Source organism: Oncorhynchus keta, chromosome 10, assembly GCF_023373465.1.
Source record: "Oncorhynchus keta strain PuntledgeMale-10-30-2019 chromosome 10, Oket_V2, whole genome shotgun sequence".
In the NCBI taxonomy this organism is placed as follows: Eukaryota; Metazoa; Chordata; class Actinopteri; order Salmoniformes; family Salmonidae; genus Oncorhynchus; species Oncorhynchus keta.
The window spans coordinates 24,660,893-24,686,121 of record NC_068430.1 but is presented as its reverse complement, the minus strand read 5'-3'; the positions used below and the strand labels follow the sequence as shown (position 1 = coordinate 24,686,121).

Genomic DNA, 25,229 nt, shown 5'->3' with positions numbered 1-25,229 from the left:
TTATCATTGGGTCAGTGGCACTTCGGTTTGTTTTTGAACAATCCTTATCTCCTCCAGGTTAGATGGATGTCATATTGTACTTGTGTCTCCACTTTTCATTGGCTTAAGATATGGATCAGACAATGTTATTTGCATGGATCTGTTTGTCAGTAGACTAGGCTACCCTGTAAATTTCTCATATAAAAAAATACATTTGCTCATGTCTCTAGTTATATAAAGCGTAGTTGAATTGCATAAAATGTGTTTATAAAAGGCCAACATTTCGTGTGCAGAGAGAGAAGACATGTAGGTTCGGTTATAGCCTAGGCCTACTCCACTGCATTGAACAGTCCTTTCTGAGAACAGGGAACAAATGATATTATGAGCCAAAATTATGACTATCCAATCTAAATCATCACATTAGGAATAGTAGACTCTTACATCAGTCTGCAAATGTGAGGAATTAGACAACAAATGTGAGGCAGTAGGCTACGTGTGAATGTTAGTTCCATAATGCAATTAGCGGGAAAACACCATTTTGAGCAGTTTCATGTGACAGAGATTAAAATATCCCTTAGAAATTAAAAAAGAGGGGAAATCTAAAGATGCAACAACTAGCATTGGTTACTAATATGACTAGGATTGTGTATTTGGCTACTGGACAATGAAAGCAAGTTGATTTGAAAAAGGCTACTGGTTTGAGCAGTATCGACTGGTATTTCACATCAATTAATAGGCAAAAGCGCAATGGGATTTTTTTGGGGGAAAAGATGGCTATTACCAGCTAACGCAAACCCTGGTACACAATGTAACTGATGATGACCACACCAGAGCTGCCTTTCTGTGACAGTTAGATTAGTGAATGGTGCAGGGGGCTTTTAAAATCTATTTAAAGTCTGTGCCTTCCATACAGGGCTGTGTTTGGGACAGGTGCTGCTGGGTCATTTGCTCTGAGCATGCAGGCAGGAGTCATAGTGTCAGTCTGTCACACAGAGTGGCCCTCTGGAACACAGAGGTACTTTAGTCATCCAGTACTCAGCAGTCCCAGTGAGGGGCCAATAAATGTGTCTACTTTACGTGAGCAATAGGCTAGTTAAGGTTTTCCCCTCGCTCCAAAACATGGATGTGGCAATCGTTATGACACATCAGAAATCCATAACCGCTGCTTTCCTCTTTTAAAAACAGTTGCTGATTCAGATCCAAGATGAAAAGTTCTCTCCTAAATGGTAAATGGCTAAATCAATCATCATCCACTTTAGAGAGTCTCTCTACTCTATTGTACATGAGCGGACCTCCAGATAGCCCAACTCCAATTGAGCTGTCAGGTCCACTGCTTCATGGGTAAGTGAGCCCGACAGAAGGGAGGGTGTTGGGGAGTGAGAGAGTGTACATGCATCAGGGCTCACAGCGCTTGGTCACCTCCACTCCCCATGGTGCTGCTGAACTCCTGGTCCTCTCAAGAGGGACCCTGATACTGGGCTCGGAGTCTGAGGCTAGAGACTCACAAAGACTTGCTTACTGTCTACAGGGAGCCAGGCAGCTCAGTATACATTCCAACTATGATATGACCTGAGGTGGCCAACGAGTGTAACACACACACACAAACTGTGTATGTCACTCACTTTTAAACTGAGTCAAGAGCAGTTGGACAAACATCCACTGAGGCGTCACAGGAAAACACAGAGACAGAGAGAGAGGCAGAGAGAGAGAGCTCTAGAGCCACTACAGGACAACACAGAGAGAGAGAGCTCTGGAGCCACAACAGGACAACACAGGGAGAGAGAGCTCTAGAGCCACTACAGGACAACACAGAGAGAGAGCCATAGAGCCACTACAGGACAACACAGAGAGAGAGCTCTCTGGAGCCACTACAGAACAACACAGGGAGAGAGAGCTCAAGAGCCACTACAGGACAACAGAGAGAGAGACACTACAGGAAAACAGAGAGAGAGAGAGAGCTCTAGAGCCACTACAGGACAACACCGAGAGAGAGAGCTCTGGAGCCACAACAGGACAACACAGGGAGAGAGAGCTCTAGAGCCACTACAGGACAACACAGAGAGAGAGAGAGCTCTCTGGAGCCACAACAGGACAACACAGGGAGAGAGAGCTCTAGAGCCACTACAGGACAACACAGAGAGAGAGCCATAGAGCCACTACAGGACAACACAGAGAGAGAGCTCTCTGGAGCCACAACAGGACAACACAGGGAGAGAGAGCTCTAGAGCCACTACAGGACAACACAGGGAGAGAGAGCTCTGGAGCCACTACAGAACAACACAGGGAGAGAGAGCTCAAGAGCCACTACAGGACAACAGAGAGAGAGACACTACAGGAAAACAGAGAGAGAGAGAGAGCTCTAGAGCCACTACAGGACATCACAGAGAGAGAGCCATAGAGCCACTACAGGACAACACAGAGAGAGAGAGCTCTGGAGCCACAACAGGACAACACAGGGAGAGCCACAACAGGACAACACAGGGAGAGAGAGCTCTAGAGCCACTACAGGACAACACAGGGAGAGAGAGCTCTGGAGCCACTACAGAACAACACAGGGAGAGAGAGCTCAAGAGCCACTACAGGACAACAGAGAGAGAGAGAGAGAGAGAGCCACTACAGGACAACAGAGAGAGAGAGAGAAAGAGCCACTACAGGACAACAGAGAGAGAGAGCCACTACAGGACAACAGAGAGAGAGAGAGAGCTCTAGAGCCTTTACAGGACAACAGAGAGAGAGACAGCTCTAGAGCCACTACAGGACAACAGCGAGAGAGAGACAGCTCTCGAGCCACTACAGGACAACACAGGGAGAGACAGACAGAGAGAGAGAGAGAGAGCCACTACAGGACAACAGAGAGAGAGAGAGAGAGAGAGAGAGAGAGAGAGAGAGAGAGACACTCCAGGACAACACAGAGAAATAGAGACAGAGAGCGAGAGAGAGAGCCACTACAGGACAACAGAGAGAGAGAGAGAGAGAGAGACACTACAGGACAACACAGAGAGAGAGAGAGCGAGAGCGAGCCACTACAGGACAACAGAGAGAGAGAGAGCGAGAGAGAGCGAGAGAGAGAGCGAGCGAGCGAGCCACTACAGGACGAGAGAGCCACTACAGGACGAGAGAGAGAGAGAGAGAGAGAGAGAGAGAGAGAGAGAGAGAGAGAGAGAGAGAGAGAGAGAGAGAGAGAGAGAGACTACAGGACAACAGAGAGAGAGAGAGCTCTAGAGCCACTACAGGACAACACAGGGAGAGAGCGCTCTGGAGCCACTACAGAACAACACAGTGAGAGAGAGAGCTCTAGAGCCACTACAGGACAACAGAGGGAGAATCAAATCAAATCAAATTTTATTTGTCACATACACATGGTTAGCAGATGTTAATGCGAGTGTAGCGAAATGCTTGTGCTTCTAGTTCCGACAATGCAGTAATAACCAACAAGTAATCTAGCTAACAATTCCAAAACTACTACCTTATAGACACAAGTGTAAGGGGATAAAGAATATGTACATAAAGATATATGAATGAGTGATGGTACAGAGCGGCATAGGCAAGATACAGTAGATGGTATTGAGTGCAGTATATACATATGAGATGAGTAAGTAAACAAAGTGGCATAGTTAAAGTGGCTAGTGATACATGTATTACATAAAGATGCAGTAGATGATATAGAGTACAGTATATACATATACATATGAGATGAATAATGTAGGGTATGTAACATTATATTAGGTAGCATTGTTTAAAGTGGCTAGTGATATATTTGACATAATTTCCCATCAATTCCCATTATTAAAGTGGCTGGAGTTGAGTCAGTGTGTTGGCAGCAGCCACTCAATGTTAGTGGTGGCTGTTTAACAGTCTGATGGCCTTGAGATAGAAGCTGTTTTTCAGTCTCTCGGTCCCAGCTTTGATGCACCTGTACTGACCTCACCTTCTGGATGATAGCGGGGTGAACAGGCAGTGGCTCGGGTGGTTGTTGTCTTTGATGATCTTTATGGCCTTCCTGTGACATCGGGTGGTGTAGGTGTCCTGGAGGGCAGGTAGTTTGCCATCGGTGATGCGTTGTGCAGACCTCACTACCCTCTGGAGAGCCTTACGGTTGTGGGCGGAGCAGTTGCCGTACCAGGCGGTGATACAGCCCGACAGGATGCTCTCGATTGTGCATCTGTAGAAGTTTGTGAGTGCTTTTGGTGACAAGCCAAATTTCTTCAGCCTCCTGAGGTTGAAGAGGCGCTGCTGCGCCTTCTTCATGATGCTGTCTGTGTGGGTGGACCAATTCAGTTTGTCTGTGATGTGTACGCCGAGGAACTTAAAACTTACTACCCTCTCCACTACTGTTCCATCGATGTGGATAGGGGGGTGTTCCCTCAGCTGTTTCCTGAAGTCCACAATCATCTCCTTAGTTTTGTTGATGTTGAGTGTGAGGTTATTTTCCTGACACCACACTCTGAGGGCCCTCACCTCTTCCCTGTAGGCCGTCTCGTCGTTGTTGGTAATCAAGCCTACCCCTGTTGTGTCGTCCGCAAACTTGATGATTGAGTTGGAGGCGTGCGTGGCCACGCAGTCGTGGGTGAACAGGGAGTACAGGAGAGGGCTCAGAACGCACTCCCCAGTGTTGAGGATCAGGGGGTGGAAATGTTGTTGCCTACCCTCACCACCTGGGGGCGGCCCGTCAGGAAGTCCAGTACCCAGTTGCACAGGGCGGGGTCAAGACCCAGGGTCTCGAGCTTGATGACGAGCTTGGAGGGCACTATGGTGTTAAATGCCGAGCTGTAGTCGATGAACAGCATTCTCACATAGGTATTCCTCTTGTCCAGATGGGTTAGGGCAGTGTGCAGTGTGGTTGAGATTGCATCGTCTGTGGACCTATTTGGGCAGGTAAGCAAATTGGAGTGGGTCTAGGTTGTCAGGTAGGGTGGAGGTGATATGGTCCTTGACTAGTCTCGCAAAGCACTTCATGATGACGGAAGTGAGTGCTACGGGGGGCGGTAGTCGTTTAGCTCAGTTACCTTAGCTTTCTTGGGAACAGGAACAATGGAAGCATGTGGGAACAACAGACTGGGATAGGGATTGATTGAATATGTCCGTAAACACACCAGCCAGCTGGTCTGCGCATGCTCTGATGGCGCGGCTGGGGATGCCGTCTGGGCCTGCAGCCTTGCGAGGGTTGACACGCTTAAATGTTTTCCTCACGTCGGCTGCAGTGAAGGAGAGTCCGCATGTTTTAGTTGCGGGCCGTGTCAGTGGCACTGTATTGTCCTCAAAGCGGGCAAAAAAGTTATTTAGTCTGCCTGGGAGCAAGACATCCTGGTCCGTGACGGGGCAGGTTTTCTTTTTGTAATCCGTGATTGACTGTAGACCCTGCCACATACCTCTTGTGTCTGAGCCGTTGAATTGAGATTCTACTTTGTCTCTATACTGACGCTTAGCTTGTTTGATTGCCTTGCGGAGGGAATAGTTACACTGTTTGTATTCGGTCATGTTTCCGGTCACCTTGCCCTGATTAAAAGCAGTGGTTTGGGCTTTCAGTTTCACACGAATGCTGCCATCAATCCACAGTTTCTGGTTTGGGAATGTTTTCATCGTTGCTATAGGAACGACATCTTCAACGCACATTCTAATGAACTCGCTCACCGAATCAGCGTATTCGTCAATGTTGTCATCTGATGCAATACGGAACATATCCCAGTCCACGTGATGTGTGGAAGTCTTGGAGTGTGGAATCAGATTGGTCGGACCAGCATTGAACAGACCTCAGCGCAGGAGCTTCTTGTTTTAGTTTCTGTCTGTAGGCAGGGATCAACAAAATGGAGTCGTGGTCAGCTTTTCCGAAAGGAGGGCGGGGCAGGGCCTTATATGCATCGCGGAAGTTAGAATAGCAGTGATCCAAGGTTTTTCCAGCCCTGGTTAAGCAATCGATATGCTGATAAAATTTACGGAGTCTAGTTTTCAGATTAGCCTTGTTAAAAACCCCAGCTACAATGAATGCAGCCTCCGGATAAATAGATTCCAGTTTGCAAAGAGTCAAATAAAGTTTGTTCAGAGCCATCGATGTGTCTGCTTGGGGGGGAATATATACGGCTGTGATTATAATCGAAGAGAATTCCCTTGGTAGATAATGCGGTCGACATTTGATTGTGAGGAATTCTAAATCAGGTGAATAGAAGGACTTGAGTACCTGTATGTTATGATCACACCACGTCACGTTAACCATGAAGCATATGCCCCGCCCCTCTTCTTACCAGAAAGATGTTTGTTTCTGTCTGCGCGATGCGTGGAGAAACCAGCTGGCTGCACTGACTCCGATGGCGTCTCTCCAGTGAGCCATGTTTCCGTGAAGCAATGAACGTTAGTCTCTGATATCCCTCTGGAATGCTACCCTTGCTCGGATTTCATCAAACTTGTTGTCAAGAGACTGGACATTGGCGAGAAGAATGCTAGGGAGTGGTGCACGGTGTGCCCGTCTCCGGAGTCTGACCAGAAGACCACTCCGTTTCCCCCTTTTACGAAGTCGTTTTTTTGGGTCGTCAGCTGGGATCCATTCCGTTGTCCTGGGTGAAAGGCAGAACACAGGATCCGCTTCGCGAAAGTCATATTCTTGGTCGTACTGATGGTGAGTTGACGCTGCTCTTATGTTCAGTAGTTCTTCCCGACTGTATGTAATGAAACCTAAGATGACAAGAGAGAGAGAGAGAGAGACTACAGGACAACACAGAGAGAGCGAGAGCGAGAGAGAGACTACAGGACAACACAGAGAGAGCGAGAGAGAGAGAGACTACAGGAGATCGAGAGAGAGAGAGAGACTACAGGACAACACAGAGAGAGCGAGAGAGAGAGAGAGAGACTACAGGACAACACAGAGAGAGCGAGAGCGAGAGAAAGACACTACAGGACAACACAGAGAAAGCGAGAGAGAGCGAGAGAGCGAGACTACGGGACAACAGAAAAGCCCATTGTGTTGGTAGAGATACAGCAGAGATTACAGCAGCCAAAGGTTCTGGCCAGAGTAGGTCTGCCGAGGGCTCAGTATTTGGGCCCCGTCCATCCGGCTGGCCCTCTCTCTCAGCGCTGAGAGAGCACGACAGGGACTGTCACAGAGATATTACACCTCCTCCTTCGTTTATCTTGGCCTGCATCAACGCCAAACCACTGAGAAAACCCCTGGCAGACCCTTAGCACCCAACATCTCACTGGACAAAAACAATGTGCTAGAGATGAGCAGTCAAGGACACGGAATTAAAACTTGTTATGTGTGTTAAAAGACAGACCGAGCGATACAGTGAAAGAGTAAAGAGAAAGTGCGTGAAAATAATTAACATGGTTGAGTGGGGTGATGAGAAGAGCCTGCATGATCACAGAGCACAATGAACTTGGGCCCTGCTCCCAAACACACCTCGTGCACACACACCATTAAACTTGATAACACTTCAGCCAGGATGAACCACAGCAATTTGCACATCTGGAAGAGAGCTGGCTGGGGATTGATATGCAAAGAGAGCTGAAACGAAGTCACAGTGTCAGGACACATCTCAAACAAGCTGCAGTACAGAAACACCACAATCACCACCAGTATTGTTTGATAAACTAAATAAATGCCACTTATTCAACCTGCATATTGTACATATAGTTCTAGTGTGAATGGTAGGGTCAGTACTCTGCAGTGTGTGTTAGTATGATAGCCACTCACTGAGTCTCTTGGCGGCCTGCAGGGCGTCGGGAGGATTGTCAGCCACGTAGAAACGCTGGACAGTCACCCCACTCTCCTGCATCAGCTTCTTGCTCTGGTACTCCTGCAGGTTCAGCCAGCGCCTGGAACTCACCTGTGCACACTGCAGACAGAGAGAGAGAGAGAATGGTTGACATTTTTTGATAAAGTAACCAAGTATTTCACTGAAGAAGTAACTAGATAAACACCCAGTAGCTAAAAGGAATCCAAAATCAGGTAACGCAGCTGTTGATGACGACTTGAATATAATGAGAAATAAAACATGGTTTTCTATGCCCCTCAAATTTAATAGTACTAGGGACTAACACTAAACAGGCACAGGTTTTCTGTGAGGCGTAGTAGTGGGATTAGGATCCCCAATTATCTGCCACCAAGACAGTGGTTTCTCTTACTGGGGTCCAAACAGTAATCAAAACACAACAAATAAAATAGGTAATGTACTGTATATAGCACTACATTTACATTACAATCGAGTAATTTAGCATCCAGAGCAACCCACAGCCAGTGGATTCATCTCAAGATAGCCAGGCGAGACAACCACGTATAACACATAAGTACATAATACAATACAAAAAAAACATACAAATGTCTGTGTGCATCTTCACAGTCCCCGTCGTGATGTAAGGTGTTCTTTTATCATTTTTTTAAATGTAGTTTTATTACTAGTTTACCTGTTACCTGGGGTGTTACCTGGGGTTGCAGAGAGTTCCATGTAGTCATGGCTCTATTGAATACTGCACGTTTCCCAGCCTCTGTTCTGGACCTTGGGACTGTGAAGAGACCTCTGGTTGCATGTCTTGTGTTCTACCGATGAGTCCTCGTCTGAACTATGTGCCAACTGCTTGAACAGATGGTTCGGTACCTTCAACATCTCGCACAAAGACCAGTAGTGATGCAGTCAAGCTCTCCTCAACTTAGAGCCAGGTGAGACTGACAGGCATGTTGGCATCCTTGCTGCCAGCCTGAAAATGTCATTCCTCTAATGACATGTTTTAAATTAAGCCAACATGCGCAAAGATGTCTTTACACTGCACAAGCTGTTGTTTGAACATCTGGTTACATTCAGGAATGATCAATGCAGCCCAGATGTTCTTCAAGGTTTGACTGACTCTCAGTTAGAGGAATAGCCATACCAGGTGTTTCTGATAAAGTCTTGTTTACGTTCAGTTCTCCGGGGTGCACTCATTCCATTTCAGTCTCTCAGTCTTGCCCCCGTTTTTCCTCCCCCCCTCCATCCGCCTCTCCCCCATAATGACAGGCAGACAGGCCTAGGCTATGTTAAAACTGTTTGCTCAGTCAGCAAATGCAGCAAGGCTGTCATGCTCCAGCTGTTAGCACTATTAAAAAGACATTGGGTTTTAATGTGAGACACTTGTGTTAAGGTTGGACTCCCTCAGTGTTGTCAGGTCGGCCCATTACCCTGAGTGTGTGCATTCACAGTGCAGTCAGTCTGTTTTCCTTAACAATGTGAAAGGCTGCTGCAATTCTTAATTGTGACATTAAAAGGGACGACTGTGACGAGTCAAGTGTCTTGGTCATGGAGAGTGTCATTTTGGCTACATTCCTCTGCTGATAGGAGGACTCAGGCAGTCTAGCCTAAAGACTACTTCTGTATTGCAGGAGTTACATGACAGATTCTGCCTCTGCAAAAGCAGCAAACCATACTGTTCATCATCTCCAAGTCTCAAGGTTATTTGTGCAAATTTGAAATAATTTCTCCTTCCTTATTCTGTCCCTGCTTAAGAGCTTGTGTGTGGGCCAGAAGGCGTAATCCTGTCCTGATCCACTACAAGACATGCTGATGAATAATGAAGGCCTCCTCAAGTGCAACAAAGTCTGAGGGGCTGATCAAACAAGTCGTATTTCAGACATCCTTTAAAACATGCATACTGACAAGGAAAGGTTGGCTGAAGGCTGATACCGAGGAGGGGAAGGAGGGGAGGGGCTTCTGCCATCTGACTTAGTGGTGAGAGTGGTATGACAAGGCCAAGCCGTTACTCTCAAAACAGAGCTGCCTGGGAGCTCTCCATCATTCATGAGAAGAGGAGAGAAAGGGGATACAGGCTAAGAGCACTAGGTCACTTCGCTGAGCATCCACAACTAATTTGAGTGGAGGAACTCTGAACTGAGCAAGGAAACAAGACCATCAAGAACTGGGCCTACTGTAAGGCTTACTGAAATCAATATGTTAAAATCTACGATTCTAGTCATCCATTCAATTAGTTTGATTTCAAAGTTATTTCTGAAGAAAAGGGTAGCATATAGGTGCATTCATAGAAGGTACATCATCCGTAGCCCTCTCTGGTCAACGGCATGATTGGTGAATGGTGTTAAGAGTAACCTTAACTTTCTGGCGTAGTATTGTATTAGCATGCATTGTTCACTGCTACCACCTTCCGGGTAAGGAGCACTGGAGACTTCATTAGGGCAGAAAATCTGAGCTTCCATAGAAGGTACAGCAGTATGCTGATTGGTCTCCCTCACATCACTGAATAATGAGGGTCATTTGTGGGTCATTTCCTGTGTCTCTGCCTGGAATTAAGTGAGTTTCACATGTATGCCTACTTTTATTTCTTTCAAGGGGGTGTCAGACATTCTACTGTGAAACAAGACCATGCGACAGCCCCATGGCAGTGGCACACTGGCACTATGCCCTATATATAACAGTATAACAGTTCAATGACAGGGCAACAGATTTTTATACAGCCTCACAACAGCATTTAATATGAAGTGCTTTTGACTTACACTGCCTCAATTCAAAACCCTTCTGTTGACCTAAGTTGAGCAGTGCATTTACCCACACTTAAGTTGCTGGACACCACAAACAGAGCAAAGAGGAGCTGCTCATGAGTATCTAAAAACACAGCAACACCCAGTTTTCAGTGTGATGGATTGTTCCTCATCTAGTAGTGTGAGGTGTTGCATGTTATAAAGTGAGGGGGGGGGGCACAGTGTTGTGTGTTAGAGTGAGCTGGTGAGTTGTGTGTGGGGAATATCTGACCATTGTCCTTGTTTAAAGGTGCCACGCACCTTCCCTCTCATGCCCACTTCACTATGAGGCAAGCAGAAACAAGTTTCTTGTCCTTTCCTTATCTATCTAGTGTGAGGTTATCTCTGGGACTGCCTATGCAGTCACCTTGTAGTCTGAACACTAGCTGTGTGTGTGTGGTGTCAGGGTTAACATTAGGAAGATGTGCTGGTCAAATGTCCAGCACCACCATTTTCATTTACCAGACATTTGAGAAATGTGCTAAACTTGATTATGGTGTCCACCCACAGCGCTAAGAATGGCAAAAATCACATTTAGATTATGGTACTTAATCTTAACTGAACATGCAGGCAGGGTAGCCTAGTGGTTAGAGCGTTGGATTAGTAACCGAAAGGTTGCAAGTTCAAATCCCCCAGCTGACAAGGTACAAATCTGTCGTTCTGCCCCTGAACAGGCAGTTAACCCACTGTTCCTAGAATGTCATTGTAAATAAGAATTTGTTCTTAACTGATGTAGAAAGAGGGGAGATCTAATATGCAACAACTAGCATGGTTTACTAATATGACTAGGATTGTTCCTTTGGCTACTGGACTTTTTAAAAAACCATTTTTTTACCTTTATTTAACCAGGCAAGTCAGTTAAGAACATATTCTTATTTTCAATGACAGCCTGGGAACAGTGGGTTAACTGCCTGTTCAGGGGCAGAACAACAGATTTGTACCTTGTCAGCTCGGGGGTTTGAACTCGCAACCTTCCGGTTACTAGTCCAACGCTCTAACCACTAGGCTACGCTGCTTCCACAGATAGGGTGTGATGTTGGCTAGGCTACATTGAAGCAAGATAAGACATGCCTCATACTATGTGGTAAAACTTTCAGGTTTCCAACAATGAAGTAAATGGTTTCAAACTGCATACTGCCTCCAGCTCATTGCAAAGTGGTGTGTGACGCGCTGATGTAGCCTACGTATGTACTGTATGCTGATGTAGCCTACTGTATGCTGATGTAGCCTACGTATGTACTGTATGCTGATGTAGCCTACTGTATGCTGATGTTTTTTTTTTTTTTTCACCTTTATTTAACCAGGTAGGCTAGTTGAGAACAAGTTCTCATTTGCAACTGCGACCTGGCCAAGATAAAGCATAGCAGTGTGAACAGACAACACAGAGTTACACATGGAGTAAACAATTAACAAGTCAATAACACAGTAGAAAAAAGGGGGAGTCTATATACAATGTGTGCAAAAGGCATGAGGTAGGCGAATAATTACAATTTTGCAGATTAGCACTGGAGTGATAAATTATCAGATGGTCATGTACAGGTAGAGATATTGGTGTGCAAAAGAGCAGAAAAGTAAATAAATAAAAACAGTATAAAAACAGTATGGGAATGAGGTAGGTGAAAATGGGTGGGCTATTTACCAATAGACTATGTACAGCTGCAGCGATCGGTTAGCTGCTCAGATAGCTGATGTTTGAAGTTGGTGATGGAGATAAAAGTCTCCAACTTCAGTGATTTTTGCAGTTCGTTCCAGTCACAGGCAGCAGAGTACTGGAACGAAAGGCGGCCAAATGTGGTGTTGGCTTTAGGGATGATCAGTGAGATACACCTGCTGGAGCGCGTGCTACGGATGGGTGTTGCAATCGTGACCAGTGAACTGAGATAAGGCGGAGCTTTACCTAGCATGGACTTGTAGATGACCTGGAGCCAGTGGGTCTGGCGACGAATATGTAGCGAGGGCCAGCCGACTAGAGCATACAAGTCGCAGTGGTGGGTGGTATAAGGTGCTTTAGTGACAAAACGGATGGCACTGTGATAGACTGCATCCAGTTTGCTGAGTAGAGTGTTGGAAGCCATTTTGTAGATGACATCGCCGAAGTCGAGGATCGGTAGGATAGTCAGTTTTACTAGGGTAAGCTTGGCGGCGTGAGTGAAGGAGGCTTTGTTGCGGAATAGAAAGCCGACTCTTGATTTGATTTTCGATTGGAGATGTTTGATATGAGTCTGGAAGGAGAGTTTGCAGTCTAGCCAGACACCTAGGTACTTATAGATGTCCACATATTCAAGGTCGGAACCATCCAGGGTGGTGATGCTAGTCGGGCATGCGGGTGCAGGCAGCGATCGGTTGAAAAGCATGCATTTGGTTTTACTAGCGTTTAAGAGCAGTTGGAGGCCACGGAAGGAGTGTTGTATGGCATTGAAGCTCGTTTGGAGGTTAGATAGCACAGTGTCCAATGACGGGCCGAAAGTATATAGAATGGTGTCGTCTGCGTAGAGGTGGATCAGGGAATCGCCCGCAGCAAGAGCAACATCATTGATATATACAGAGAAAAGAGTCGGCCCGAGAATTGAACCCTGTGGCACCCCCATAGAGACTGCCAGAGGACCGGACAGCATGCCCTCCGATTTGACACACTGAACTCTGTCTGCAAAGAAATTGCTGAACCAGGCAAGGCAGTCATCCAAAAAACCGAGGCTACTGAGTCTGGCGATAAGAATATGGTGATTGACAGAGTCGAAGGCCTTGGCAAGGTCGATGAAGACGGCTGCACAGTACTGTCTTTTATCGATGGCGGTTATGATATCGTTTAGTACCTTGAGTGTGGCTGAGGTGCACCCGTGACCGGCTCGGAAACCAGATTGCACAGCGGAGAAGGTACGGTGGGATTCGAGATGGTCAGTGACCTGTTTGTTGACTTGGCTTTTGAAGACCTTAGATAGGCAGGGCAGGATGGATATAGGTCTGTAACAGTTTGGGTCCAGGGTGTCTCCCCCTTTGAAGAGGGGGATGACTGCGGCAGCTTTCAATCCTTGGGGATCTCAGACTATATGAAAGAGAGGTTGAACAGGCTGGTAATAGGGGTTGCGACAATGGCGGCGGATAGTTTCAGAAATAGAGGGTCCAGATTGTCAAGCCCAGCTGATTTGTACGGGTCCAGGTTTTGCAGCTCTTTCAGAACATCTGCTATCTGGATTTGGGTAAAGGAGAACCTGGAGAGGCTTGGGCGAGGAGCTGCGGGGGGGGGGGCGGAGCTGTTGACCGAGGTTGGGGTAGCCAGGCGGAAGGCATGGCCAGCCGTTGAGAAATGCTTATTGAAGTTTTCGATAATCATGGATTTATCGGTGGTGACCATGTTACCTAGCCTCAGTGCAGTGGGCAGCTGGGAGGAGGTGCTCTTGTTCTCCATGGACTTCACAGTGTCCCAGAACTTTTTGGAGTTGGAGCTACAGGATGCAAACTTCTGCCTGAAGAAGTTGGCCTTAGCTTTCCTGACTGACTGCGTGTATTGGTTCCTGACTTCCCTGAACAGTTACATATCGCGGGGACTATTCAATGCTATTGCAGTCCGCCACAGGATGTTTTTGTGCTGGTCGAGGGCAGTCAGGTCTGGAGTGAACCAAGGGCTGTATCTGTTCTTGGTTCTGCATTTTTTGAACGGAGCATGTTTATCTAAAATGGTGAGGAAGTTACTTTTAAAGAATGACCAGGCATCCTCAACTGACGGGATGAGGTCAATGTCCTTCCAGGATACCCGGGCCAGGTCGATTAGAAAGGCCTGCTCACAGAAGTGTTTTAGGGAGCGTTTGACAGTGATGAGGGGTGGTCGTTTGACTGCGGCTCCATGGCAGATACAGGCAATGAGGCAGTGATCGCTGAGATCCTGGTTGAAGACAGCGGAGGTGTATTTGGAGGGCCAGTTGGTCAGGATGACGTCTATGAGGGTACCCTTGTTTACGGAGTTAGGGTTGTACCTGGTGGGTTCCTTGATGATTTGTGTGAGATTGAGGGCATCTAGCTTAGATTGTAGGACTGCCGGGGTGTTAAGCATATCCCAGTTTAGGTCACCTAACAGAACAAACTCTGAAGCTAGATGGGGGGCGATCAATTCACAAATGGTGTCCAGGGCACAGCTGGGAGCTGAGGGGGGTCGGTAGCAGTGAGAGACTTATTTCTGGAGAGTAATTTTCAAAATTAGTAGTTCGAACTGTTTGGGTATGGACCTGGAAAGTATGACATTACTTTGCAGGCTCTCTCTGCAGTAAACTGCAACTCCTCCCCCTTTGGCAGTTCTATCTTGACGGAAGATGTTATAGTTGGGTATAGAAATCTCTGAATTTTTGGTGGCCTTCCTGAGCCAGGATTCAGACACGGCAAGGACATCAGGGTTAGCAGAGTGTGCTAAAGCAGTGAGTAAAACAAAATTAGGGAGGAGGCTTCTGATGTTGACATGCATGAAACCAAGGCTTTTTCGATCACAGAAGTCAACAAATGAGGGTGCCTGGGTTTACCTCCACATCACCCGCAGAGCAGAGAAGGAGTAGTATGAGGGTGCGGCTGAAGGCTATCAAAACTGGTCGCCTAGAGCGTTGGGGACAGAGAATAAGAGGAGCAGGTTTCTGGGCATGGTAGAATATATTCAGGGCATAATGCGCAGACAGGGGTATGGTGGGGTGCGGGTACAGCGGAGGTAAGCCCAGGCACTGGGTGATGATGAGAGAGGTTGTATCTCTGGACATGCTGGTTGTAATGGGTGAGGTCACCGCATGTGTGGGATGTGGGACAAAGGAGGTAACAGGGTTATGCAGAGTGGAACTCGGGGCTCCATTGTGAACTATAAAACAATGATCACTAACGACATTTATTGGATATTTCAAACTTTTTTAACAAATCAAAAACTGAAAAATTGGGCGTGCAAAATTATTCAGCCCCTTTACTTTCAGTGCAGCAAACTCTCTCCAGAAGTTCAGTGAGGATCTCTGAATGATCCAATGTTGACCTAAATGACTAATGATGATAAATACAATCCACCTGTGTGTAATCAAGTCTCCGTATAAATGCACCTGCACTGTGATAGTCTCAGAGGTCCGTTAAAAGCGTAGAGAGCATCATGAAGAACAAGGAACACACCAGGCAGGTCCGAGATACTGTTGTGAAGAAGTTTTTTGCACGCCCAATTTTTCAGTTTTTGATTTGTTAAAAAAGTTTGAAATATCCAATAAATGTCGTTCCACTTCATGATTGTGTCCCACTTGTTGTTGATTCTTCACAAAATAATACAGTTTTATATCTTTATGTTTGAAGCCTGAAATGTATTTGATGCACTGACGATTTTGCAGGTTTTCCCACTTACAAAGCATATAGAGGTCTGTAATTTTTAGCATAGGTACACTTCAACTGTGAGAGACGGAATCTAAAACAAAAATCTAGAAACTCACATCTGATGAACAAAGAATAGCAGTAGTGTAAAATAGGATTTGGCGGGTGGGACACAATGCAAATAGCCTGGTTAGCCAATGTGCGGGAGCACTGGTTGGTCGGCCCAATTGAGGTAGTATGTACATGAGTGTATAGGTAAAGTGACTATGCTTATATGATAGAGTAGCAGCAGCATAAACAAGGTGTTTGGGGGGGCAAATAGTCCGGGCAGACATTTGATTACCTGTTCAGGAGTCTTATGGCTTGGGGGTAAAAACTGTTGAGAAGCCTATTTGTCCTTGACTTGGCACTCCGGTAACGCTTGCCATGCGGTAGTAGAGACCAGTTTATGACTGGGGTCTTTGACCATTTTTAGGGCCTTCCTCTGACACCGCCTGGTATAGAGGTCCTGGATGGCAGGCAGCTTAGCCCCAGTGATGTACTGGGCCATATGCGCTACCCTCTGAAGTGCCTTGCGGTCAGAGGCCGAGCAATTGCCGTACGACACACAGGTTAAAAAACACTATTACGCAATGGGATTTTTTTCTTCTCACAGAGAATTGGCCGGTGCCAATTATTTATAGGCTTTTCTAAAAGATAAAAAAGAACATTAAAAACTGGCTAACGAAAACCTAGTGTGTGTGTGTCAGGGCTCTACGCTGACCCTTTTGTTTTTACACAGAGCACACAACGAAGGTATTTAGGACTAAAATGTCACACTGTAGAGCCCTGTGTGTGTGTGTGTGTGTTATATTATAGCAAATGCACACACTGAGTGTTATGAAGTCAGCAGAAAGAGCCTACAGTGTTTCGGCCTAATAACGCCTGCCTCTTAAAAATAATAACATTGTAAAATGAGAAGTGGTGTTGGCTCTCTGTGGACTCAACAGAAAGGAGACATCTTTAGGATGGAATGGGCTGCTTTTCAGAGCTAACATTGGCTTGAGAGTTCTTCACAGTAAGTAGATCATTAACCGGCTAGCATGAGTTGGCACAATAAAACCAGTGGAGCTCAATATTAATCTGACAATTTCTGACAAAGTCTGCTGAGGAGAAAAAAAAAGTTATTTTCAAACTCATTTTAATTTCTGGCAACTTGAAAAATACCACCTTAAATAAGCAGCTGTCGTGTACCTGGTGAACAGTTGGAGAGGGGGAGCAGGAAAAACTTCAGAGCGATTAGGGATGACTCCTCTCTGTCACCAAAGAGGGAGAAAATGGAGGGGAAAAGGAGAGGAAAAGATCCTAAAACAACAGCTGCTGAATGCGAAGTGGGGCTGGTTGTGTCCCTCCAGGCACTGACAGTTACCTTGTGACAAACAATACAGGAGTGGGATGCCAACAGCACTTTATCCCCAGTACACTGACTGAGAGACCCACATACCAGTACACCACTGTAATACCAAGGAAGGACTAAAGCCACACTTTACCCTGCCATGCTCATAAATAGCCCTTTTATCCCATTGCCTGTTCTCTCAGTCTGAAGGGAGTTATTGATGTGGATTTCTTTCCCCACAATGGAACCACATGCAGGAATGCATGATTAGTAGTGCTGGGAATTGCCAGTGACCTCACAATTCGATATTATCACGATACTTTGGAGCTGATACGATACGCATTATGACTCATGATTCTATATGTATTGCGATTCGATACTGCGATTTTATTGCGATGTTCCAAACGTATTGCTCACCATATGTCTGCTGTAGAGACAAGAGCATGAGAAAACTAGTTTCGATCAGTCATGGACATAAAAGGTCTGAAAACATGTTTGCTCACTTTTTAAAAAGAAGATAAAGAACAAGGCGAAGGGACAACTAGCGCTAGCTAACGCTACCCACAGTAGCAATTTTAAAAAATAAAATACTAATTGATACTTGAAGTCAAATATCAATATAATATCATCCAAAAATAATATCACGATATATAACTATCGATTATTTTCACCAATCACTAATAGGGTTGGTAGGAATGCAGATACCGTCCTAATGTTTCTGTACCTAATGTTTCTGTGACACTGTGCCACTTCCGGGTATATGGTATTACCGAATGTGCACACAAGGGGCGCTGCTTCAGCTTTTTGTCATACCGTCTATATTTTGAAATATACCATCTGTACTGTATACCGGGGTATGACCCAAGCCTAATCACTAATGATTAGTGTTTAATTTGTCACAGGAAATGCTAGTGTCAACATTTGAAATGCTGAGTCACCAGCATTAAAAGTGTTGTTGCAATACCAGTATCGCGATACTACAATACCAGATTTTCCATGGCAAAAAAAGAAAACACGAAGCAGACTGAGCTCTATGGTCCTTTAAAACCTACTTAAGTAAAATATTGTGCAATAGCTTGCAAAATAAAACAAATGTGACTGTTCTTTCCAACAATTAGGACTGTTTTCCTCAAGAAATGTAGTCCGCTTCCTGTTCTGCTTCCTTTGTTTCCTTACGTCTTAGTATCGAAATACTGGTATTGTGACAACACCGCGTGAGAGAGTTTATATGCTTGCCATTCCTATTCTCTTTGAAAGTAGGATATTCTCTGGCACATATGTTTGAGCTTTACAGGATTCCCTTTCATTCTATTTAATTTCCTGTTTGACTTTGGCAGTAAAATGCTGCCAAGTCAAGGTTAAGTCACTGCCAAGTCATGTGTAGGCTAAATCATGTAGGGTGGTGGTAGTAGGGGAGTGAGTCGTGCTTGTGTTGCAGGCCTGCCCCGGGAGAGAGAGAAGTGAGTGGAGGATTTACTTGCAGGAGGCTGCCCTCCCCAGAGACACTCGCTCTACAGTAATTATCTTCATCAGTGCTCGAGACAACCTACCAGGCGCTATTAAATACCAGCAGCCTGTGCAGACTCATATACAAACTGACACACAGTCCTATATACTGCTATATATCAGGCAAAGGCAAGTCATACTTAGGGCCAAAAACACATCCACAGACTCACATCCAACCTCTACCCACTGAAGCAGAGAGTATGAGAAAATGGGAGAGAGACAAAGAGAGAGAAAGAAACAAGAGGAAAAAAGGGTGCTAGGGGAGAAGGGCCATGCCCGAATAGCCATACTCGCATCCTAAATAGTAGGCAGTTTGAGTATGCTAAGTATACTTTATATGCCCAGATGTCATACTAATTTTGATAACAGCAAACCAATTAGATATGAGGAATGTGCTACCGAAAATAACAAATAGCGGGGAAACAATGCAATCACTCACACGTGACACATTTTCTATGTTTAATGGTATGGGACATTTGGAAAAACAAGTACGGTTTAAAGGACGTGTTCAGCTCTTCATCTAGTAGAATTCAATGCACACGTTTCCACAATGCATTGGAAGAAACTAGGCTACTTAATTGGGAAGATGCAAAAGCTTCTGCATTGGTGACCAATGTAGGCTAAGTAGTTTTGTTGTGCTTAAAGTAATGCATCGTAGGCTACATATTTGAAAAGATAAGTATTTTTTATACTCTGTGGATTTCAGTTTTTTCACTGAAAAGTGTTTATTGGGAAAGGCGGGTACCTAGTTAATTGTACAACTGAATGCATTCAGCTGAAATGTGTCTTCCGCATTTCTCCCAACCCTTCTGAATCAGAGCGGTGCGGGGGGCTGCCATAATCGACATCCACGTCTTCGGCGCCCGGGGAACTGTAGGTTAACTGCCTTGCTCATTCTTCTCTTGGCCTTCGGCAGAGCTTTTAAACTAAATCACCATCTTTTGATTTCTTAATGTGTCGGCACCGGGGACTTGGGATTATGCTGCGTTATTGATGTCATCTTAATCACGCATTTTGATTTGAACATATGGATTGTTTTAGTTTTGCAGGCTAGGCCGTTTTGCAGGCTATTATTTTATTTATTTGGTCAAGCCTTACCAGGCATTCTGATCTAGTTCCCAATGATCAGTACTTTAGTGTATTATGCTACTGTCCAGAAGGTTCTGAATTTGTGATGCACCCGACTGTCCACGTTTTTCTGTGTAATAGCTTTTTGATTTGAACATTTGATAAGTTGTGTCTAATAGGCTATTTGATTGAATTTATATACAGTACCAGTCAAAAGTTGGGACACACCTACTCATTCAAGGATTTTCTTTAATTTTTTTATATTGTATATTAAAAGTGAAGACATCAAAACTATGAAATAACACATATGGAATCATGTGGTAACCAAAAATGTGTTAAACAAATAAAAAATATATCTTAGATTCTTCAAAGAAGCCAACCTTTGCCTTGATGACAGCTTTGCACAGTATTGGCATTTTCTCAACCAACTTAATGAGAAATGGTTGAAGGAGTTCCCACATATGCTGAGCACTTGTTGGCTTCTTTTCTTTCACTCCGCGGTCCAACTCATCCCAAGGTATCTCAATTGGGTTGAGGTTGGGTGATTGTGGAGGCCAGGTCATTTAAGTAGCACTCCACCGCTTTCCTCCTTGGTCAAATAGCCCTTACACAGCCTGGGAGGTGTTGGGACATTGTCCTGTTGAAAAACAAATTATAGTCCCACTAAGCACAAACCAGATGGGATGGAGTTTCACTGCAGAAAGCTGTGGTAGACATGCTGGTTAAGTGTACCTTGAATTCTAAATAAATTACTGATAGTGTCACCAGCAAGCACCCCCACACCATCACACCTCCTCCATGCTTTACGGTGGGAACTACATATGCGGAGATCATCCGTTCACCTACTCTGCGTCTCGCAAAGACATGGCGGTTGAAACCAAAAATCTCACATTTGCACTCATCAGACCAAAGGACAGATTTCCACCAGTCTAATGTCCATTGCTTGTGCTTCTTGACCCAAGCAAGTATCTATTTAATATTGATGTCCTTCAGTAGTGGTTTCTTTGCAGAAATTTGACCATGAAGGCCTGATTCAAGCTGTCTCCTCTGAACAGTTGATGTTGAGATGTGTCTGTTACTTGAACTCTGCGAAGCATTTATTTGGGCTGCAATCTGAGGCTGGTAACTCTAATTAACTTATCCTCTGCAGCAGAGGTAACTCTGGGTCTTCAATTCCTGTGGCAGTCCTCACGAGAGCCAGTTTCATCATAGCACTTGATGGTTTTTGCGACTCAACTTCATGTTTTAAAGTAAAGATAGATTGTCGTTTCTCTTTGCTTATTTGAGCATTTCTTGCCATAATATGAACTTGGTCTTTTACCAAATAGGACTATCTTCTGTATACCAACCCTACGTTGTCACAACACAACTGATTGGCTCAAACGCATGAAGAAGGAAAGGAATTCCACAAATGAACTTTTAGGTTAATTGAACAACATTCCAAGTGACTACCTCCTGAAGCTGGTTGAGAGAATGCCAAGAGTGTGCAAAGCTGTCATCAAGGCAAAGGCTGGCTACTTTGAAGAATCTCAAGTAAAGATGTGTTTACCACTTGTTTACTACATAATTCCATACGTGTTATGTCATCGTTTTGATGTCTTCACTATTATTCTACAATGTAGAAAATAGTAAAAATAAAGAAAAACCCTCAAATGAGTAGATGTGTTCAAACTTTAACTGGTAGAGAATGTTAGTTAATTTTGGTTTCACTAATAAATATGATGAAATGGAACCAAGTCCTTTTCATATAGGATAGATGGGCTATGGTATAGGTTGTATGCGATAGTCTGCCTATAACCAGCCTGAGTAGGCCTATAAAACCATTCCTATTCTATCCAGAGTTTAAAAACATTTCTCAAATTGGAAATGAGCTATTATCAGGCTGGTTAATGTGATGCATGTCTGTTGAATTTGGAAAGATCCACCCACACTCAGCCAATCAGGAGGCACTACTGAGTTGCGGCTGTGGCACACTTTTCACTAAACGGTACGTACGATGAGTAAATAGTATGCAGTACGCTAGTATGGGTATTCAGACATGGCCAAGGTCTCATTCATTGTGAAAGTGAAAAAAGGACATGTTCCTGAGCGGTGGAGCCATAAAACATGAAAGGCTATAACTGTCACTGGAAATTAGATCTTGAGAGAGTTCACCTCAGAGGGTATGCATCAGTGAACACATTTAGTGCTCTCTCCTCTCAGTCTTTACTCAATAGGCTATAGCCGGGCAGTGACTAGACACTTCACAGGTCTCCATTAACATAGCCTATAGGGCTTCTTGTGTTTTGTTAGTTTTATTTTATGCTGGAGGTATTAGATCAATTAGGTTTAGGCTCATCTCTTGTGGAAAAACTATGTAACAAAGTAATTCCACCCTGCTGGTATCTTTATCAAACACTGTCCCTGTCTGACCATCAACATTGGTCTTCACACCAAAGTATGAGAAATTGTACAGCCAAAGATCTGGCCACCAAGTTCAAGCGATAGCAAAAAGTACTTTTATTGGTAAAGACCACAATATTCTGTGAGGGAGATGTTTTCTTTCAGAAGGCTTACAGCTAAAATCTTGACATTCAGCCAGTGATCACAAAATGTCAGAGTAAAGCACTTCCAAGATACAGAGATGAGCCATTTTTACTTTAAGCTCATAGCCTACCCCAATATACAGGCTAGAACTTATTTCAGTCTTTATTTTTTACAATCTTTTGACTACTAGAATATCAATAGTTGATCCTCGACCATCAAACAGCCAATCAAATGACCTGAATATAAAGCCTAAAAGGGAATGAATATAATATGGGCCTAGGCCCTATACTCGTCATTTTGCCACAACAACAAGGGGAAAAATGCAACAAGGCATACTGTAAGTTACCAAAGTCATTCAAATAAATTGACATTCAAAAATGAATATAATTAACCAAAAACAAATGCATAAAGAACCCAAATGTGCTGAGTGAAGCATGTGTTGCAGCGGTCCATACGGCTCCTCTCTGTAAAGCACACAGAGTTCCTGTCTGTCCCCATACAAAGGCAGAGAGCAGAGGACAGTGCTGTGGCAGCAGCTGCATTAAATTGTGCAGTGTCGCAGATGCTCCACCAAGGAGTGGCATAAAAGGACAGAGCCAGGGCAGCAAGCACACTGCTCCTACCTCAGAACTGGCATATGGCATTCAGCAGACTCAGAAGCACCCTCAGCTCTGACTTTCAAGTGGTACAAAATGACAGCGGTTTAGCAAACTCTGTTTTTTGTGAGCCATGAACAATGTCATGCAGAAGTATCATTACTTAGAAAGGAGGATGTTACTAACAGGAGACCTATTCTGAGTCAGCCTCATCACACGTAGGGCTAGCTCATCCAATTCGGCTAACACAGAAACACACATAAGTAATTGGGTACACCTGCCATAAGATATACAGTACTATACACTGAGTATAAACATTAACACCACCAGCTCTTTCCATGTCAGACTGACCAGGTGCAAGCTATGATCCCTTATTGGTGTCACTTAAATCCACTACAATCAGTGTAGATGAAGGGGAGGAGACTGGTAAAATAAAGATGGTCAAGCCTTGAGACAGGTATTGTGTATGAGTGTCATTCAGAGGATGAATGGACACGACAAAATATTTAAGTGCCTTTAAATGGGGTATGGTAGTAAGTGCCAGGCACACCGGTTTGGGTCAAGAACTGCAACGCTGCTGGGTTTTTCACACTCAACAGTTTCCCGTGTGTATCAAGAATGGTCCACCACTCAAAGGACATCCAGCCAACTTCACACAACTAGGGGAAGCATTTGAGTCAACATGGGCCAGCATCCCCGTAGAACACTTTCGACACCTTGTAGAGTCCATGTTGAGTGCAACTCAATATGAGGAAGGTGTTCCTAATGTTTAGTATACTCCGTGTATATTTTAGGCCTACTACATAGAACAGGAGCACTCCCCTGATGGCTCACATCACTGTCTAATCCACAAAATGGCCTTAAGGCCTTGTCAAGTAGGCTACATATCATGAAGTAGGCTAGGCCTAAGCTATTTCCCTATTTTAGGCCATGCTTTGATTGAGGGGAGGGAAATCCTACATGAACTGAAGGAACGCTCTCAGACACACAACACAACAGGACATTTCTAGAACAGAACTCTGTTGATGGATGGGGTGAAGAGCCCGTGCAAACGGCAGAGAGGAAAATCAATGCTTTATTAGGACACCTGGACAGAGACCAACATCCTCACTCATTCACTCTTCAGATGCCAAATCTAGAGGTATTATTTCATGGAGTGGTTATGTTTAACTTTTTGATGTATGAATAAAAAAAGCCTCTGGCATGCTCCATTAAGGGCCAACGGCTGCATTAAAGCAGAAAAGAAGAATGAACATGGCCCTTCAATGGCCCTGTCCTCAAACCCTCTCAGGGAAGGCTATCATCATTAGCATGTCTCAGAGGCTGGACATAGTGCCCCTCCATTAGGAGCACAGAGACCGAATAACTCAATATGTCGATAGGGAATTGATTCTGATAAGAGCCCTTGCATTTTTTAACAAACATATTCATGAGCAAATCTGTATGGATCCAGCATAGCTTTGGGAATAGGAAGAGAAGCTTATGGGAGTCTAGTCAAGGCTTTATTTAAATAAAACAAATACACTTTGAAATGATCTCAAGGTCTCCTAAATGACAATATTTTAGGGTGAAGGGAAGAGATGGCCTAGTTATCCAGTACAGTAGGCTATAGCCAAAACACAACACCTAATGAGAGGTGTGAGAAGGACATCTTGCAACTAAATGGTCTTTAGAGAACAGGATTTTGATTTCCATTCATGTCCACTGAAGGAGGTCTCACCGAAATGTACAACTCTGCCTTCAGCCACACTACTTTGTTCAACACCTGCTCTACATGCTACACAAAAAGTGCATAGTCATTTATGTTTTTAAATCTTTGTTTAACAAAAACACCTGAAAAAGTTGTACTATATCATGCTAGTCTCTCTCCTCTTCTGAACCGGATATAGAGCCAGCCAGACAGCTTACAGAGGATGTGTATACAGCTCTGAATCTCTTCTAATACAGTGGCGTCCCCAGACGTCTCCCAGGGTTAAAATCCTCATTACTAGTCATGGCCAGGCCCTAACCCTTTGAAATTACTCTGGCTAATTAGCACCAACGGATGGCCTCCGAGTTAATTAACTGGAATTCTCCTAAGGGGCATTATCAAAATGTTTAAGAAATTAACACATTGCCAGTTTGCCAATTGTACGTAATTGATTGGTTCCTATTCAGGTTTTGAACTCGGGCCCTTTGCCTCCGTTTAGCTAACCATCCGGGTAGAGTTAAAGGGGATTGGAATCCTGATCCATTTACAAGAGCAGAGCCCGAAACGTGGGTAGACACTGCACTGACTTGTTATAAAAATCACTGCGTGTCCTGATTGTAGTTAAATGTTTTCCAGCTAATGAGGAGGCAGTTTGCTATTAGTTCTGACTCATAAAGATGA

The 25,229-nt window shown here is 44.6% G+C and overlaps 1 protein-coding gene across 1 annotated transcript in view; it reads right to left on the bottom strand.

The window, feature by feature from the left end:
* Nucleotides 1-25,229, bottom strand: part of suclg2 (succinate-CoA ligase GDP-forming subunit beta) — a 131,686-nt gene that overhangs the window by 99,602 nt on the left and 6,855 nt on the right. Inside the window, exon 2 of the mRNA XM_052526740.1 lies at nucleotides 7,664-7,805. Within this exon, the coding sequence (XP_052382700.1) occupies nucleotides 7,664-7,805 (142 nt within the window). The remainder of the gene's footprint in view (nucleotides 1-7,663; nucleotides 7,806-25,229) is intronic.